The 20,943-nt window shown below is 36.0% G+C and overlaps 1 protein-coding gene across 7 annotated transcripts in view; it reads right to left on the reverse strand.

The window, feature by feature from the left end:
- The window catches only part of EPB41L5 (erythrocyte membrane protein band 4.1 like 5), a 140,658-nt gene that overhangs the window by 94,985 nt on the left and 24,730 nt on the right, over window positions 1-20,943 (reverse strand). For all 7 annotated transcript variants that reach the window (XM_053214903.1, XM_053214902.1, XM_027055995.2 and 4 more), the window contains exons 4-6: window positions 2,469-2,511; window positions 1,392-1,470; window positions 139-183 (exon numbers count right to left, since the gene is read on the reverse strand). In XM_053214903.1, the coding sequence (XP_053070878.1) occupies window positions 139-183; window positions 1,392-1,470; window positions 2,469-2,511 (167 nt within the window). The remainder of the gene's footprint in view (window positions 1-138; window positions 184-1,391; window positions 1,471-2,468; window positions 2,512-20,943) is intronic.

Here is a 20,943-nt window from a genome sequence, read left to right on the forward strand (position 1 = left end):
CAAGGTTCATTTTAAGATAAATGCAAATAATACCTACTTTATGTTGACCATTCTTTTTTCATAATTATGAACTTATTTTTCAAAATCATTTTCACTTACTTAATAAAATGTGGTTTACCTTAAATAACTAATACTCACTTTCCACTGAGAATATCTTGTTTTAACTGAAGAACAAATAAATACCTAAGAAAAATAAAAGGCACAAATTTAACTAAACAGAATAATCTACTATGAAAAATAATCCTACCCTTCTAATGTGAGAAGAAACATTTTTAATTACAGAATTTTACCTGCAATAGAATCTATAAAAGAAAAAAAATATGAAAAAAAATTGGGGCCAATAAGCCATCAGGAGGATGGCAGCATGTCCATAAGATAACTGAGTACAGTACAACCACCTTAAGATTAAAGGTTTTAAGCAAATTATGGAGAATGAGCTCTGTGATCTAAGTTTACATTACTCTCACAACACAAACCACCTGGATGTGAAAGGACACAGGCATATATGTAACTATGGAGATTAGCTATAATCTCGCTGGTAGAGGGTGCAAGAGAAGAAAACCTTTCTAAAGGGACTCAGCAATTCAATTTTTACTTAATAAATAGTATGTGTGAATGAATCATGCATTTACCATGTATAATCAATGAATAAATATGAAGGAGGCAGGACAAAATAGAAATAATTGTATATAACCTGTTTAAAGTTTGTTTAAAACTATTCAAACCAAATCAGGATTTATTAATCAGTCAGCGAGCAGTATTTCAATAGGTAAAGAATATTAGGAGCCAACATGAATAAACTCCCAGTGGCCGAAGAGAGATCATTTTGAACACCAACAAACATAACATGAATAAATATAATATGGCAACATATTCAAACACAGCAATCTTGTTTAAAATCCATGAGTTGAGGGGCACCTGTGTGGCTCTGTCAGCCAAGCATCTGACTTCAGCTCAGGTCATGATTAGTGAATTCAAGACTCGCATCGGGCTCACTGCTGTCGGCACGGAGCCCGCTTCAAATCCTCTGTCCCTCTCTCTTTGCCCTTCCCCTGCTCACACTCACTCCCCAAACTAAACATACATACATACATAAATAAGTAAAATCCATGAGTTGATGATAATTTAAAAAAGGAACTCAGTAGTTACCTTAAAGAATGCTAGGGAACCAACTCTTTATTTTGAAAACTGATAAAGGGAAAAATTCTACACTTAAAAACACTGTCCCAAAATGAAATTCTATTGTCTAACAGGTCTTATTACCAGGGATAAGAGATCCATTTCATTAGTGGTCTATAAACTGTAAAGAATTATAAAGACAATCTTCCAACACCTTTAGCTAGCTGACCAAAACTACTTTACCCCTGTACAACTCTAGAGAGTAGTCTTACCGGGTTAGCTCTTCACGAAGATTATTTGGTTCTGAGGAATAAAACTTAACTCGAAGATGCAGACAATAGGGTGAACCAACTGTTTAAAAAAAAAACAAAAAAACAAAACAAAAACAACTTTAATTTTTTTTAATATAACTATTCAAACTGTAGGAATTTTCCAGTCAGTAAATTTGTCAAAAATGATCTACTTGAAGTAGGGAGAAAAGGTAACAGGCTTTGTGGTAATATTTCACACATCGAAATACTGTATGGCTTCATTAAAGCCTTTAAATTAAAGGTTTTAAGTACACCTAACACAAAAAGATCAATCAGTAGGTTTTTTAAAATGTACCAACCATCATACAGTACCACTACAATTAGCTGTCCTCCCAAAAATAGATAGCTCTAGATTGATTCTAACAGTTTAGGGACAAATGCATCAAATAAAAGTCTTGACTGTGCAATCTAACAGCCCTAAAAAACCTGCCACACTATATTTCTTAAAAGACTAAGGAATGCCTGGGTTATTAACCACTCACTGCAAATTCCCCCCACATTTTCAATTCACTTCACCTATTTCACTAACTTATAAATTCTCAGAGGTCCCATTATTTTGTAAAGACAAAAAAGTTGAGGCGCTCTGAAATCTCTACCACCACAAAGAACAAGCTGGATTACGAGTGAACACTGGTATTTTTCCCTATTACTAGGAATAAAACTGACATTTTATGTCAATTGTTTCATTTCATTATTTTTAAATTTTAAAAGTTACAGCTTTAAAGTCTCAAAACATTTTACAGAGCAGGACAGATGCCAAGCAGGAAAATTCCAACACAATTACTAAATAAAAGTTAAGCATCGCATGAGAACTCAATCTCCTTGCAAGATGCAAGCCTTTCTCCAGGAAATAAGCTATAAAGCACTTGAATCTAGATTACTATTAACCCTCTAGAACTAAGGGGGTAGGTCAGTATATCAAATTGAAATTATCTTTAAAGTAGAGATGCTAAGAAATTCATCTGAAACATGATTTATTAGGAATCAGAGCTTCTAATATATAATTTACTTTTTGTTCACAATTTTTTCAACACTTACTTTTTACTTGCTTTTTGATGCTCTTTGTACCATCTAACCAGTGCTGAAAATAAAAAACAAAAATCAGATGTTATGCAGATGATAGAACTCAACATTTTCATTATTAAAAGTTAATTTTCATCATGTTTTTATTGATAACCAGAAAGAAATATGAAAAACAAAAGTGAGGATGAAAATGGGGGGAGGATTATCTGTCCCAACATCTACAGCAAGCTTATGACACACAAGCAAAAAAAGACCTGAGACCAGATATACTACTTCTTAAAACATTTCCTCTCCTCTCTCACAGTAACAAGGATGATATTTTAAATTCTGCCCTTAGTTTTCCTGTTTCCAAAAAAAATGACTCTTTCAAAATTGTTAAAATGAGAAGAAAAGTATCCTCATACTCCAGTGTCTGGTTCATTCTTGTAATAAAAACGTAATATTTATTAACAGATCACAACCAAAAGTGAGAGGAAATAACAGTGTCATTTAAATTTTATGAAACAGATACTACTCAGAAGTAGTACTCTTCGAAAGAGCCTGCAAAATAAAATTAGATCTTTCTCATAACTAACCCCACCTATTAAATGAAGTAGTCTTTTTTGTTCCTTTGCTTTATAAATAAAAAATGTTAAAACTGTGACTAGCAGACTTCTGGTTTCAAAAGTAATAGGCTTTTGATTTCTGTAACCTCCCCACTCTGAAATGCCCGTAACACAAACAGACTTAAGAAGCAATTCCAGAGGCTTCCACACATAAACCAGTCCCAGCTCACTTCTCACTATTAATCCCTTTACACCACCATGTCCTAACAGTGACGGGATGCACTCATCCAACTAAGATATACAAGCCTGTGTTCTCTCCAACATGCTTACAATTCCAAGCACCCAAAAAACGAAAGGAGTGCTCTTGTACTAACTAGTTCACAGAGCTAAGGAATCCAGTTTCAGAAACCCAGACAGGCAAAGTGGGTAAACAAGGCTGCATTGTTAACAGCCTTGTAACCGTTTGCTTTTCTTGCCAATTATTTGCCTAGCCTCTTCTCTCCATTTTCCCCCAAGATCCAAAAAGTGAAATTCACAAAGCTACCAGTCGGTGAGCAAAGTACCTCTGCACATTGAAATAAGATGTTCAGTAAACAGTTCAAAAGGCAATTAAGTACTGTGCAATATTTTCTCTAGATTCCAAGTGTGTATGCTACTTAGACAGCCATCTCTCATCCTTTCTTTAAGATTTTATTTTTTAAGTACTCTCTACACCCAATGTGGTGCTCGAACTCACAACCTGGAGCCGAGATCAAGAGTTGCATGTTCTACCTATTGAGCCAGCCAAGTACCCAGCCATCTTTCATCTTTTACTGAATTCAGGTGGATATTCATTTTAAGCATATTTCAATGTAGCAACTCTTCAGTTTTATACATCCCTCCAACTGAATCCTAGGTCGGCCAGTAGACAGAACACAATTCAATCTTTTAGCAGAAAAGACTTCAACCTAGTACAGCAAAAAAGTCCATCCATCATGGCCAATGTCAGCAACTCAATATCCAATAATCTGAAACTTAATTATGCTAATACCTACTAGAGCCTGATGCCAATCACATACTGGGTAAAAGATAAAATTAGTTTTTATACCCCAGACTGTCTTCTTCCCACAACATGAATCTGGGAGTTGCCTTATCTTCAGGTTTTATCTACTCTACTGCAATGAATTAACAGGTAGTCTGGCTGGTCACCTGGGTTGTCTTATGTGCCTATGGTTAGGGAGACTCCTACACCGTGAGCGTAAATGAGCACAACTCTTCCAGGAGGCAATTTAACAATGCTTTAAAAATAATTGTCTTTGACCCAACAATTCTATACCTAGAAATAATGATGGATGTGTGCAGATTTATTTATAAGCAATTATATGAGAAAGTTAAGACAATATATATATTCAACAACAGTGAACTGGTTAAAGTATTTCAGTATGATACAACATGATGCAGCCATTAAAAACAAGGAAAGCAGGGGCGCTTGGGTGGCTCGGTCGGTTAAGCGTCCGACTTCGGCTCAGGTCATGATCTCACGGTCCATGAGTTTGAGCCCCGCGTCGGGGTCTATGCTGACGGCTCAGAGCCTGGAGCCTGTTTCAGATTCTGTGTCTCCCTCTCTCTCTGCCCCTCCCCTGTTCATGCTCTGTCTCAAAAATAAATAAACATTAAAAAAAAATTTAAAAAAAAAAAAAGGAAAGCAAATACTTAAGGATCTGGAAAATTACTTACAATATACTGCTGAGTTTTAAAAGGTAGGTTACACCTTTTAAAGGTGTAGGATAGACACAAGTGTTTTATCAAAATGTACAAGTTTGTATATAAAAACATGCACTTTTCTTTTGGACTGAGATAATCTAAAACAAAACAGTAAAAATGTTATCTCTAAGTGACAGATACTGCTGGTGATAGTTTTTCTTTTTTATGCTTTCCTCTATTTTAAACTTATTCTACAATGAGCACATACTACTTAAAACTCTCATGGACCCCTTATTTTAATATTTTATATAAGTAATATATTTATTTATATGGCTTAATTTTGGGGTAGTATTAATAGGCATATGGTCCATAGTCCCTCCACCTCCTACAATAGCCCACCAGCCCATATACCCAATTTCTATACCACATGCACCACCCCTGCCCACAACAAGATGTTATTGGTTTCTGACCCCATCCAGAGTTTCTTCAAAGAGGGAAGGAGGGGGAAAAGGGGGGAAAAAAAACAAAAAAAAAAAGCTGTTTATGTGTGTTGGTTAAAAAAAAAAAGACAGAACATTAACAATGGACTGAAAACCAACAGACTATCAATTTTGACAGGATGAACTTTGAAGAGTAAAAGAAAGAACACTAATGTAAGATAGACCATGTGATATTTCAAGATCAATCTACAGTCTTTCTTTCTTAGATCATTATAACTTAAATTTCTTCCTGTTTAAGAACATCTAGGGCTAGTCTCAAAAATTCACCTTTAATCTTTAATTTGTACCCTACTGTTCTAAGAAGCACATTAAATATAAAATCATCCCAGTGAGATTAAGGATCAGAGTTTTCTTCCAAGCAGATATTTTAGTCCCTTCTTTACCTACATATGTCTGCTCTCTCTTAGGATGACCCAGACTCAGATAATGCATCAAGCACATTTTAAAGTGAAATTTAGGAGCTGGGGAGTTCTGGGTGACGTTATTCGGGGGAAGGTCTGAGTTCATGCTTGCATATTCTCAAGTCTGTTTTCTTTCATCTCCTCCACATTCCAAGCCCAGGGACTGGAAAATTCAGAGCTCAGAGATAGGCACTGAAAGGATTTTCCTTCAATCAGGGTCTTTAGGAGCTGAGTTTAAATTACATTAGATGATAAAGGTGAGAGCATAAAGATATAGATTCTTGGATGCTTAGTGTGAAACTAATAGAGTTCTCTTTCCCCATCATACCTTACAAAGCAAACAAACTCCCTCCTAATTTCCTAATTTTAAAGTTTGGTTGATAAACGTAGACATCAAAGGATATGAGAAGCCACATTTCTTTCCGTCCTATTGAACTGGGCATGAAAGAAAAATTATCTACTTATGTATATCTTAAAACATAAATAATATTTAATCACAAACACAAAAGACATAACCAAATCAAACGAAGAATCACCTAGGGAGCTTCCAAAACACTAACATGTACACACCCTCATCCCAGCCCTTCAGCCAAACAGTCTGTAAAAAGCTTTTCAAATAAGTGATTCCTGACTTCTAACCACCTACACAGCTCTATTAAAGAAACGCCCTACTACTTTTGCTCAAAGAGCAAAGAGTTGAAAACAGAGATGTGTTAACCATCTTTCAAAACAACTACATCTGCAGAAAATATTTCTCCTCTCAGGAGTAGAGGCCTATGCTCTGAATTAAAGGGTTGTTTTAAAGGAAATTTTAACATTTTTAGGTAGTATTGACATTTTAACAATATTTGTTCTTCCAATCCATGAGCATGCAATGTTTTTCCATTTCTTTGTGTCTTCTTCAATTTCCTTCATAAGTTTTCTATAGTTTTCAGCATACAGATCTTTTACATCTTTGAAAATTTTAACATTGTAAACAACAAAAAGTTTAAAAACTATGCTATAAAAATGGAGAACCAATACACTGCACTGCTGTAATCTAACTGAAAACACTTCAATTTAATCTATATTCATTGTAACACATTTCAAATGAAGACTTAGATGAGGCATTAAAATAGACTTCCCACTGTGTCTGTGTATTATTAGTATGCACTTTTAAAATTCTTAAAAGTAAACTCATAGTGGGAATATAAGTTGAGTGAGGCAGGTTTTATATTTACTCTCCAGGGACAGAGTACATAATCTATTTTGGAAACACACTTTTTACTGTTCCTCCTTATTTAACAAATACAAGGGTATCTATGTGCATGTTACAATATACATATATTTAACATATATGCTACTTATTTCTATATATTTTTCACTCCCCACTACTTTATTGAATCCTATTGTTTGTGTTAAGTTCTCAGTTGATATCCAACCCAATCATCTGCCAACAGTGTTAGTTTTACCTCCTCCTTTCCAGCCTTTACAACGTCTGTAACTATAATTGCTGGCACTTCTATTATGAAATTAAATAGCACTGGCAATAATATGTAAATTAACATCATGTGTTTAAAAGAAATGTTTCTATCATTCCTCTACTAATCTAGAGTTGTTGTTGTTGTTATTGTTGCCAATGTAAATAATCAAATATCTGCAAAGAAAGAGAGCAGAACTGGGGCCCCTAGATGGCTCAGTTAAGCATCTGACTCTCAGTTTCAGGTCAGGCCATGATCTCACAGTTTTGTGAGTTCGAGCCCCGCGTCAGGCTCTGTGCTGACAATGCAGAGCCTGCTTGGGATTCTCTCTCTCCCTCTCTCTCAGCCCCTCCCCTGCTCAAGCTGTCTCTATCTCTCTCAAAATAAACAAACTTTAAAAAATTAAAAAAAAAAAAAAAAAAAAAGCAGAGCCACTGAGTAATCACCAGGTCTGTTTTCTATAGATGCTGCCTATACAGGTTGTAACACACATCCACTAAACACCTAGAAATGGAAAAATGTACACCTTCTAGAGCTTGGATGGAGCTACACAGATAGACAGAAGGTCAATTCTATACAGGCCAAAGTCCATTGGGTTTATTCAAGGTATTATGGGGCTACAAAGAAGGGGCTTAACAGGCCACCAAAAAAACCACTTGATAAGAATTCTAGACCTATTATCTGCACAACCTCAGATAAGTGAGGGTCAGCAAGACAAGCAAATCTCACACACTGTGCCCACAGTACCTGAAAACTGAATTCTAAAACTAGAATAAGAATTGCCTCTTCCCTTAACTCAGTGATCTTGGATTTGCTATCAAGGTAATTGACTGTTGCAGCCTCCAGGTGTGCACTTGTAAAAACATTTACTCTATGTTCCACTAGACAATTATGCGTTTTCTAGCCTTCAGCTTTGGATCTAACATCTCCATTTCCATTCAGTGCTGTCTTTAAATGCCATACACTTCAACTAATCAAGTTACTTTATTTTCTTTGTGGTAAAGATTTCAGTTTCAATCTTTTTTTGAATGTATATTTAAGTATACATTTAAGTATATGATGAAGCAATAACAGCATAAATGGTTAGTGAAACTGTTCAGAATTGGCAAACATCACATCAACTCAGACTCCACTGCCAAAGGCAAATCACATAGCCAAGCCTGATATCAAGTGAGCAAGAAAGGATAATCCTGTGAAAACAAAGGCAGGAGACAATGCATGAAAAAACATATATGACAAATTGTATCAACTGATAATGAATCGTCCTTGCATTTCTGAAAATTAAACTCCACCTGATCATAATGTATTAATTACACTTTTAATAGACTGCTGAATACTGTGTGCTGATAATTAAAGAGTTTTACACAGAGAATAAGGGAAATTTAAACAATATACATAGAACCAATACAAGCTATCAAATCAGTATTTTTAAAAAGCAAAAAAATAATTACTACTGACTTGTTAAAGTTCTTTTTCCTTCTTTTCCAAGTAAAGGAGAAATGCTACCTTTGTTTCTCTTTTCTGAAACATGACAGAGTTGTCTACAATCTAGGTAACTAGTTCTTCTTTAAAAACTTGATGGACCAGGGGCGCCTGGGTGGCGCAGTCGGTTAAGCGTCCGACTTCAGCCAGGTCACGATCTCGCGGTCCGTGAGTTCGAGCCCCGCGTCAGGCTCTGGGCTGATGGCTCGGAGCCTGGAGCCTGTTTCCGATTCTGTGTCTCCCTCTCTCTCTGCCCCTTCCCCGTTCATGCTCTGTCTCTCTCTGTCCCAAAAATAAATAAACGTTGAAAAAAAAAATTTAAAAAAAACAAAAAAAACTTGATGGACCAATTAAAATTCTAAGCTCAAATATGAAGCTTGAAGGGCGCCTGGGTGGTTCAGTCAGTTAAGCATCTGACTTCAGCTCAGGTCATGATCTCACAGTTTGGTTCTTGAGTTTGAGCCCCACATCGGGTCTGGGCTGACAGCTCAGAGCCTGGAGACTGCTTCAGATTGAGAGAGTGAGAGAGAGAATGAGAGACAGAGAGAGAGAGAGAGAGAGAGAGAGAGTGAGTGAGAGTGTGTGTGTGTGTGTGTGTGTCTGCCCCTATCCTGCTCACATTCTCTCTCTCTCAAGAATGGATAAATTCACATTCTCTCTCAAGAATGGATAAATATCAAAAAAACAAATAAAACAAACCCAAAAACCCTTAAAAAATTTTTTTAATGGGAAATGAAAATATATCAAGCATGCAGCATGATTCAGGGAAAAAAAAAGGAGAAAAAACATAGTTCTTAAAAGTACATAACACTCCTGTGTCTTTTAAGATATACTCCAACTTGCTTCCCTTCTTTTGTTCTCCTGTTTGATCTCAGTAGACATTTGATTTTAAGACTGAAAACTGTTCCTTCAAAATAAATCATACATGCTCTCTGGCAAATTGGTACAGTTAATTCCTCAACTATTTTGCCAAGTCTTACTGCACCAACCTAAAACCACTTAATATCAGAAGAATTCCTTCTTACCTGGTTTAAGATATATTATTTCCACACTGGAATATTCTATTGTACAAGAAAACTACCCCATAACATCATTTATTTAAACCATAACATTGGGAGTTCTGCTGTCATTCGGCAACTTTTCACACATCCTGTTATTTTTATGACCCTGACCCTTTATCAATAAATAGTACCACAAAAATCTGTGGAGTCATCGATAATATAGAAGAGATTATAGATTTTCAAAAACACTAATGATTATCATAAAGACTTTAAGAAAACACATGCAAATTAATACCATTATCAGATTTCCTTTAAACTACAGATTATTTGTGAAAGAAAACGTTACTAAATAAAAGTCCATAGATGGGGTTCAGGAATACCTTAATTACCTTTATATGTACACAAAATATAATATATATACATGCACATTTTTCTATGTAAAGCAGCTAGAAATTTCATCATTATAATTCAAGGCTTCAGATCATCTCTGGACTATGTAAAAGGACACTAAATTAAGTGTAGATGTGAAAATAGAGGATGGGCGATATTCTACTGTCAACAAAAACAAGAGTAACTATAAATCCTAGGATGCCAGAATAAAACTGGTTTACACATACTATCCCAACCCCTCATCCAGTAAGTCCCCCAAAGCTCTCCACAATGGCTTGGTTTATGGGTGCATGGGTGGCTCAGTCGGTTAAGCATCCAACTCTTGGTTTCAGCTCAGGTCATGATCTCATGGTTTGTGGGTTCAAGCCCATGTGCATCAGGCTCCGAAATGACAGTGTGGAGCCTGCCTGGGATTCTCTCTTTCCACCCCTTCCTCTGCCTCTCCCTGGCTCATGTGTGCCCGTGTGCTCTCTCTCTCAAAATAAATAAATAAGCTTTAAAAAAATAAAGTGGCTTGATTTAAAAACTGCCTCAAGAAACAAATAGCAAATCTGAATACACCTATAACAAAGAGATTAGTCAATAATCAAAAAACTTCCCACAAAGAAAAGCCCAGGACCAAGACAGCTTTGCTGGTGAATTCTACCAAATGCTAAAAGAAGAATTAACACCAACCCTTCATAAGACCTTCCCAGAAAGAGGAGGGAAGACTTTCCAACTCATTCTCTGAGGCTAGTACTGTTCCCACCAAACAAGACAAAGATATCAAAGGGAAAAAAACCCACAAAACTATAGACCAATATTCCTTACAAATATACGCACCAAAATATTCAACAAAGTACTAACAAATCAAATCAAGCAACATATAAAAGGCTTATACATTATGACCAAGTGGGATTTGTCCCACAAAAACAAGACTGGTCCAACACACCACCCATAAACAAAAAAACTATCAACATAATACAACATATAAACAGAATACAAGAGAGAAACCATATGACTCTCTCAATAGATGCAGAAAAAGCATTTGACAGAACCCAACACCATTTTTGATAAAAACAATGAACAAAATAGAAATAGAAGACACCTTCCTTAACGTGATAAAGGGCATCTATAGAAATCTCACAAGTAGCATACTTGATGGTGAGAGACTGATCACTCTCCCCCTAAGATCAGGGACAAGACAATAATGTCTGCTGTCACCACTTCTATTCAACATATTACTAACGGTTCTAACCAGGGCACTTAAGCAAGAAAGAGAAAATAAATAAATAAAAGGCATTCAGATTAGAGGATGCCCGGCTGGCTCAGTTGGTGGAGAACGTGATTCTTGATCTTGGAGTCTTGAGTTCAAGCTCCATACTAGATGTAGAGCTTACTGTAAAAAGTAAAAAGATAATGAAAATACAAGAGCACTGAGTAATATATAGAATTGCTGAATCACTATATTGTACACCTGAAACTAATATAACACTGTATGTTAACTATACTGGAATCTAAATAAAATTTTTTTAAAAAAGGCATTGAGATCAGAAAGGAAGAAGTCACACTATCTCTTTTTGCAGATGACATGTTGTTTTTCATAAAACACGTTAAAATAAAGAAGTTTACCAAGGATGCAGGATACAGGATAAGTATACAAAACCCAACTATATTCCTATATACTAGCAATAAACAATCAGAAGATGATATTAAGAAAACAACTATGTAGGGGAACCTGGCTGGCCTAGTCAGTTAAGCGTCCAACTCTTGGTTTCAGCTCAGGTCATGATCTCACAGTCTGTGGGACTGGGCCCTGTGTCGGGCTCTATACTGCCAGTGCAGAGCCTGCTTGGGATTCTCCCTCTCTCTCAGCCCCTCCCCAGCTCACACTGTCTCTGTCTCTCTCAAAATAAACTTAAAAATTTTTTTAAAAAGAAAAAAAAAAAAGAAAACAACTATGTACACAATAGCATTAAAGAAATAAAATGCTTAAGAACAAAACCAAGGAAGTAAAAGACCTGTAAAGTGAAACTATAAAACACTGTTTTAAGAGATGTAAAGACCCAGTACATGGAAAGACAATCCATATTCATGGATAAGATTTAACATTATAATGATAGCAAAAGGATAGACTCAGTGCAATCCGGATCAAACTTCCAATTGCCTTTTTTTCCCCCAGAAATGAACAAGCTAATCCTAAAATGTATATGGAAATACAGGTGACCCCAAACAGCCAAAACAATCTTGAAACAGAAGAACAAAATTGAAGGATTCACACTTAAATTCCAATTTCAAACTTAGCAAAAAATTACAGTAATCAAGACAATGTAGTGCTGGCATAAGGATCAACATATGGACAGATGAATGGAACAGAAGACAGAAGCCAGAAGCCAGAAATAAACTCATATAACTGGCTAACTGATTTTCAATAAGCCAAGATCATTCAATGGAGAAAGAATAACCTTTTCAATAAATAGTGCTAGGACTACTGGATATCCACATGCAAAAGAATGAAGTTAGCCCCCTACCTTACAACACATACAAAAATTAACTCCAAAAGATAAAGAAAAAAACAAAATAGGCAGCAATTTTGCAGATATGACCAAAAGCATTAAAAAAAAGCAGATAAATTAGACTTCATCAAAATTAAAAAATTATGTGCAAAGGACACTATCAAGAAAGTAAAAAGAAAATCTACAAAATGGGGAAAAATATTTGCAAATCACAGATCTGAAAAATGTCTACTACTGAAAAAAATATATGAACTCTTACAACTCAACAAAGAAACAACCCAATTTTAAAATGTGCAAAGGATCTGAATAGACATTTTTCCAAAGAAGATACAGAAACAGCCAAAAAAGCACACGAAAAGATACTTAACATCACTAGGCTTTAGGGAAGTTCAAGTCAAAAACAACATAGGACCACTTCATATCAACTAGGATAGCTAGAATCAAAAAAGAAATACTGTGGGGGCGCCTGAGTAGCTCAGTTAAGCACCCAAGTCTTGATTTCGGCTCATCATGATCGCACGGTCTGCAGGATCGAGCCCCGTGTTGGACTGTGCGCTGACAGCATGGAGCCTGCGTGGTATTCTCTCTCTCCCTCTTCCCCACTGGTACTGGCACTCTCTCTCAAAATAAACAAACATTAAAAAGGAAAGAAATAATGTGTTTGTGAGGACACAGAGAAATCAGAACCCCCCACACATTACTGGAAAGAATGTGGAATACTACATTCATTATGGAAAACAGTTTGGCAGTTCCTCAAAAAGTTAAACAGTCACCTTATGCCCCACCAAATTCACTCCTAGATACATACCCAAGAAACTGAAAATTATACTCATGCAAAAATTCGTACACAATGTTAATAGCAGCACTATTCCTAAGAGCCAAAAACGAATGAACCCAAATGTCCATCAATGAATTGAGTAAACAAAATGTAGCATATCCATACAACAGAATATTACTCAACCATAGGATCAAGTATAGGGAGATGCCACAATACAAACCTTGAAAATATTATGCTTAAGCACATTCCCAGACTCAAAAGGCTATATATTATGTAATTCTATTTATATGAAATTTTCAAAATAGGTACATCCATACAAACAGAAAGATTAGTGTTTGCCAGAGGCTGTGGGAGAGGGGAAATGGGAAGAGACCATTAATGTAAGTAGGGTTTCTTTTGCAACGAAAATATTCTGGAATTAGATAGTGATGTGATGGCTGCACAACCCTGTGAATACACTAAAAACCGCAAGTGAGTTTTATGATGTGTAAACTACATCTCAATGTTTTAAATGTGGCCTACTTTAGGCAAAAGTTATGTGGCCACCTCAAGTAAAACCTACTATATTTTACTCAAGCATGCCTTCTTTCTTCCCTCTAATCCTCCTACTCTAAACCACACCTCTAGGAAAATCATTCTTCAACACTATTTCCAAAGAAGTGCTTCATATACTACTCTGTATTTATAAGGTAATTGGAACATAAAAAGCTTCCTCTTCCCAAATAATTCAGTCCAGAAGTAATTAGGTGGTCAGGGTAATGCCAGAATCTGTACAGGGAGAGGTTAGAGATTGATTCCATCCAGAGTGAGTTATCGCTCAAGTAAACATCCTGACGACAATCAAACCCTGGTTTCTGTAGAAGAGAACTGCAAATATGGGAAAGGAAAAAAACTACAATCAGCCTTGTGGCACCGAATGTGTCAATTTATATATAAGATTACAGAAATAAACGTAAACATACATTCCCTAAGTCTGACCACAAAGCCAACTGGAGAACTAGCAAATTCCAGGGCTAGAGCAGGGAAATACAGTATGAACATGGAACGTATTCTTGGGCCAGAAAGTAAGGTAATACCCAAAGAATGATGGTGCGTGTTAAAAGAACACAGAAACCATCTTGAAGCAGTTCCCACCACCCAAACTTGGGAAACTCTGAGCATCAAAAGAAATAGTAGTTACAAATGATAACACACCGGTTAAGACAAGAATCCATTAGTTCATAAATAAACAGAAAGTTTGATGAGAAAGTGGTCTTTTTCGGCACTAAATAAATAAATAAATAAGCAAGCGAGCAAGCAAGCAACCTTATTAATTACAAAGAGAAAAAGAATATAATGGAGACACCTGGCAGACACCACCTTAATCAAGGGATCAAAGTGACTATCACCTGTAATGAGACAAAATGAAATTAAATGTTACTTGATAGAATAAGAACACAGCATCACTTCATTTATTTTTCTGTCAAAGTGTCTATGATTAATCTAGTTCATGAGGAAACTTCAGACAAACCCAAACTGAGAGCTTATAAGACAACTGGCCTGTATCTTCAAAAGTATAGAAGTTAAGGAAAGAATGAAGAATCACAGCATTCCAAGATGAAGGCAACTAAAGAAATTTGACAACTGAATGTAAAACATGAATCCCACCGAACTAGACCCTTTGGCTATAAAGGAACTGTAGAGACCGTGGCAAAATTTGAATGGAGTCTGTGGATTAGATGGTGGTAATGTCACAATGTCAACTTCCTAGTTTTGATGGTTGTACTGAGTTATGCATAATATACTTGTTTGTAGGAAACATACACTAAAGAATTCAGGGGTGATGAGACATCTACAGCTGTTTCTCAAATGGTTCCACAGAAATAGTTATTTACACTGTTCTTGCAACTTTTCTGTAAGTATGCCATTATTTCAGCTACAAATCAAGTATTTATATATGAACATAAAATGAGCTGGTATAAGCAAAAGTTAACAACAGCAAATTCATATGTGTACATAGGAAAAAAAAAGTAAACTACGGTTTCATCATATAACTTTGGTTATCTCCATGATGGATGAATAATTCCAGTCATACATATTTTAGACTGATGTGAAATGACCAATAAACTAAACTTTAACACACTAACTTTACATATATAAGCATACAATATATTCAAGATTAAAATGTAACATGTAATTCCTTGATCATTTTTTCAAGGTTTTTAATTTAATTCCAGGAGCGTTAACATACGGTGTTAAGTTTCAGGTGTACAATACAGTGATTCAAAAACTCTATACATTACTTAGTGCTCATTGTGATAAGTGCTCTCATTAATCCCTATCACCTATTTCACCCACCCACCTCTCCTCTGGTAACTATCAGTTTGTTCTCTATAATTAAGAGTCTGTTTCTTGGTTTGTCTTTTTTTTTCTTTGCTCATTTGTTCCGCATTTGAATGAAATCATATGGTATTTGTCATTCTCTGACTTATTTAGCTTAGCATTATATTTTCTAGTTCATCTAAGTTGTTGTAAATGGCAGAATAATATTCCATTTACATTATTAAGTCTATTGATGGACACTTGGGCTGCTTGCATAATTTGAATATTGTAAATAATGTTGCAATAAACACAGAGGTGTATGTATCCTTTTGAATTAGTGTTTTTGTATTCTGTGGGTAAATAACCAAAAGTGTAATTACTGGATCATATGGTAGTTCTATTTTCACTCTTTTGAGGAACCTCTTTACCATTTTCCACGATGGCTGCACCAGTTTGCAATGCCACCAGCAGTGCACAAGTGTTTCTTTTTCTCAACATCTTCACCAACACTTCTTGTTCCTTGTGTTTTTGATTTTAGCCATTCTGACAGATGTGAGGTGATATCTCATTGCAGTCTTGATTTGCATTTCCCTGATGAGTGATGTTGAGCATCTTTTCATGTGTCTGTGGGCTATCTGAATGTCTTCTTTACAGAAATGTCTGTTCATGTTTTCTATTTTTTTAAATTGGATAATTTGTTTTTTTAAGTTTTGAGGTGTGTAAGTTCTTTATATATTTTGGATATTAAGCCTTTATCAGATATGTCACTTACAGATATATTCTCCCATTCGTAGGCTGTGTTTCGTTTTGTTGATTATTTCCTTTGCTATGCAGAAGCTTTTTATTCTGATGTAGTCCCAATAGTTTATTTTTATTTCCCCTGTTTATGGAAACATATCTAAAAAAGTGCTGCTATAGCTGATGTCGGAAAAATTACTGCCTGTGCTCTTTTCCAGGATTTTTATGGTTTCAGGTCTCACATTAGGTCTTTAATCCATTTTGAGTTCATTTTTGTGTATGGTAGAAGAAAGTGGACCAGCTTCATTCTTTTGCATGTAGCTGTCCAGTTTTCCCAACACCATTTGTCAAAGAGACTGTGTTTTTCCCAATGCATATTCTTGACTCTTCTGTGAAAGACTAATTGACCATATTTGTGGGCTTGTTTCTGGGCTTTCTATCCCGTTCCATTGATCTATGTGTCTACTTTTGTGCCGATATCATACTGTTATGATTACTACAACTTTGTAATGTACTTGAAATCTAGAAGCATGGTACTTCCAATTTAGTTTTTCCTTTTTAAGACTGTTTTAGCCATTTGGGGTTTTTTGTGGTTCCAAACAAATTTTAGGATTATTTGTTCTGGTTCTGTAAAAATGTTATTGATATATATTTTTTTAAATGTTTAAAATTTAAAAAAAACTTTCTTAATTAAAAGAAATAGGGGCACCTGGGTAGCTCAGTCAGTTAAGTGTTCAACTCTTGATTCAGTTCAGTATGTATATATGTATTATATATATATTATATACATACATATGTTTACATATTAATACATATTAATATGCTAATATTTGTTGAGGATTTTTGTATCTTTGTTCACCAGAGCTATTGCCCTGTAGTCCTTTTTTTCGTAGTGTCTGGATCTGGTTTTGGTATTAGGGCCCTCAGTCATTTTATTTTTTTTACCCTGCCTCAACCTTCTTTGGATTCTACATTTAGGTCTACACACTAAATTTGACAAACAGATGTGAAAATCATAGGACTAACTTAATTTACACAGATGATCCTGGCCAAAAAGTCCACTTGATCTATCAAGTTCACTATCTTCACCAACAAACTGAACTGTTTGCAAGGTATCAATTTTGTTTCATTCTGGGGTTAAATCTGGTCATGTGACAAATACCAGAAAGTTTTCTCTATTTACTGATGTCATAAAATTGGAGAATCATGAGTTAGCAGTTTAAGAATAATTAAAGGTTTATCTAGAGCTCATTTTGAATACTTTCATCTACCAGCTACTGTCCTTCTAGTTCAACTCCAGAGTATTCTAGTGACAGCAAAAACAGAAACTAAAAATAAATCTTACTTAACTTTAATTTTAATGCCTAGATTTCTGGGCATTGGGAAGGATAAACTAGAACTAAAAAGAGCACAGGTTAAAAGTTCTGGGGCACCTGCTTGGCTCAGTTAGGGGTGCATGCGATTCTTGATCATAAGGGTCACGAGTTCAAGCCCCATGTGGGGTGTACAGATGATTTAAATAAAACTTCATTTTTTTTTTTAAAGTCTATTTTGAGAGAAAGAGAGCACGTGTGTGCATGTGCAACGGGGGAGGGACAAAGAAAGGAAGAGAGAGAATCAGCAGCAGGATACGCGTCATCACTGTAGAGCCCAATACAGGCCTCAATCTCACAAACCACAGGATCATGACCTGAGCCAAAATCAAGAGTCAAACGCTTTACCAACTAAGCCACCCAGGCGCCCCTTAAATAAATAAAACTTTAAAAACTGGGGGGGGGAGGGGAGTTCTAATGCTGGCTTTACCAAAAACTTGTTAGAACCAGAAGAAAGGCACAATACGTGTGTCAAATGAGGGAAGAAACAGTAACGGATCTAGCAATTCAGTGATTATTGATATTAACAAAGAGCAAAGAATACAACTTAGCAATGGCCACTTCTTAGAATAGAAAGAAGTGTCTATTTCTTTCCCCAATGACAACAGTCCCCCTTATCTGTGGGAGATACATTCCAAGACCTCCAGTGGATGTCTGAAACCACACAGACTAACTACTGAACCCAACATATGCTATGTTTTCCTACACATACATACCTATAATAAAACTAAATGTATGAATTAGGCACAATAAGGCATTAATAACAATAATAAAATAGAACAATTATAATATACCATAATAAAAATTCTGTGAATGTGGTCTCTCTCTCTCTCTCTCTCTCACAATATCTTATACTGTATTCATCTCTTTTTGTGTGATGCTGTGAGATGATAAAATGCCTACATGATGAGATGAAGTGAGGTGAATGTTGTAAGCGTTGTGATGTAGCACTGGGCTACCAGTGACCTTCTGACAATATGTCAGGAGGAGGATCATCTGCTTCCAAACTGGGGTTGAACATGGGTAAATGAAACCATGGAAAGCGAAACCACAGAAAAGGAGAGACTACTGTATTTGTAGATCTTAAGGAAAGAAGGTACTTGAAACTTAATGTTAGCATATTTCGACCTCTTCTTCTACAACCCCTCAAAAAACAGGATGCTACGAATTATTTATCCCTAACATCATTTATTTTTTCATTGCTTGCAAGACTGTAATTCTATTATTTGAAAGATGACTAGTGAATGATATTAAACCCAAGAGTCAACAAAGCCTTTATATCAAACTAAGCAGTGCACCAGAATTTAATTCAATAAATGGTTTGTGTGTCTGCTACATGCCGAGCAACAGAGGTTACACGCATTCCCTGCCCTTGATGGATTTAGTCTAATCAAAGAGAAACAACATTAAGAAGAAAAATAAAACACCTCCCACACAAATTCCATCCAGAGATAAAAACACTAAAACTACAGAAAAGAGTTTTGCAAATTTTTTCATGTATATGTGTGCATATGTCCACTTATTTAAAAATTGAAAAACTCATACTGTTTTGTAATTCTCTTCTTGACATCATTTTATGTCAATTAGTATACTTTAAAAAAATCACGATTTTTAAAAAAAAAAAAAATTTTTAACCTTTATTTATTTTTGAGACAGAGAGAGACAGAGCATGAATGGGGGAGGGTCAGAGAGAGGGAGACACAGAATCTGAAACAGGCTCCGGGCTCTGAGCTGTCAGCACAGAGCCTGACGTGGGGCTCGAACTCATGGACTGTGAGATCATAACCTGAGCCAAAGTCGGACGCTTAACCGACTGAGCCACCCAGGCACCCCAAAAAAAATCACGATTTTTAATGAGCTGCAGAGTATTCCACTGTACAAGTGTGCCAAAATTTACCTAACCAATAGTCTGTTGCTAAATGCTCATGCTTAATTTCTTTTAACCCAGGGAGACTAGGAGTAGGGAAATCAGAGAAAAAAATTACAGCTAACATTATTAACAGCTGTAAATTTAGCCAAGATACTCTATAAAGCCAACTACGGATAAGCCATCTCCAAAAGAGTTTTTAATAGCATCTTATAGAGGTATTCTAGTTAATTTATTAATCACACCAAATGAATGAATGTCCCGCTCCAAAAAGAACTTGAGATGTCTTATATATTGTTCCTATGAGTCCCAGACATGACAATTAATGTGTCACTAAGCACATACACACACATCCCCCTCCATCACAGACTTCCAGAAAACAAGGCTTAATGTTTGATATCCTTATCTCTACTCCCTCCCTCTCCTTGCTACTATGAATGTCCTATTCCAGGCCTTAACATTACTTTTATCCCCAGTGTTTGCAATGACTCCTGACTTCAATCTCTGCCCATTCCAAATAATCCTACTCAATATTTCTATATAACGCTTTCTGAAGCAAAATATAACCTCCTGGCTTGAAAAGCTCCTAATGCCAATTATTAGAGAATAAATACTGCCTATTTATTATTTAATAGTTTTGGTATTCACTTTGGATGATATAGCCACTAACCCACCTTACAATCTTATCATCTACTACTTACTTTCTCTCAAATACCCTCCAGTCAAATCCCAATGGTACTCAGATCTTTGAAAAGCCTCCAACTTCCTACCCTATTACATATGCTGTTCTCTCATCTAAAATGCACAGGTCAGGGGACACCTGGGTGGCTCAGTGGGTTAAGCAACCAACTTGGCTCAGGTCATGATCTCATGGCTCATGAGTTAGAGCCCCGCATCGGCCTTTGTGCTGACATCTCAGAGCCTGGAGCCTGCTTCAGATTCTGTTTCTCCCTGTCTGTCTCTGCCCCTCTTCCACTCATGCTCTCTCTCTCTCTCAAAAATGAATAAACATTAAAAAAAATAACAAAATAAAAAGTTTAATAAATAAATTTATATAAATCTATCTTTTTCTCAAAAATGAATAAACATTAAAAAAAATTTTTTTTAATAATAAAATGCACAGGTCAGGATCACCTGGGTGGCTCAGTCAGCTAAGCATCCAACTCTTGATTTCAGCTCAGGTCATGATCTCATGATCATGAGCTCGAGCCCCACATCGGGCTCCACGCTGGGCGTGGAGTTGCTTAAGATTCTCTCTCTCCCTCTCTCTGCCCCTTCCCAGCTCGTTTTCTCTTCCTCTCTCTCTCTCACTCACTCAAAAAAACCCAGTAATAATAAAATGCACATGTCAAAGAACATTTATAGCTACAGAATCACAGATCAGAAAGGGATCTTGAAGATAACTTACTCTATTCACCTTAATTTGCAAATCAGTAACTTCCATCACTTACCCAAGAACCCACAATACTCCCATTC

The sequence above is a fragment of the Acinonyx jubatus genome, chromosome C1, assembly GCF_027475565.1.
Source record: "Acinonyx jubatus isolate Ajub_Pintada_27869175 chromosome C1, VMU_Ajub_asm_v1.0, whole genome shotgun sequence".
Classification (NCBI taxonomy): domain Eukaryota; kingdom Metazoa; phylum Chordata; class Mammalia; order Carnivora; family Felidae; genus Acinonyx; species Acinonyx jubatus.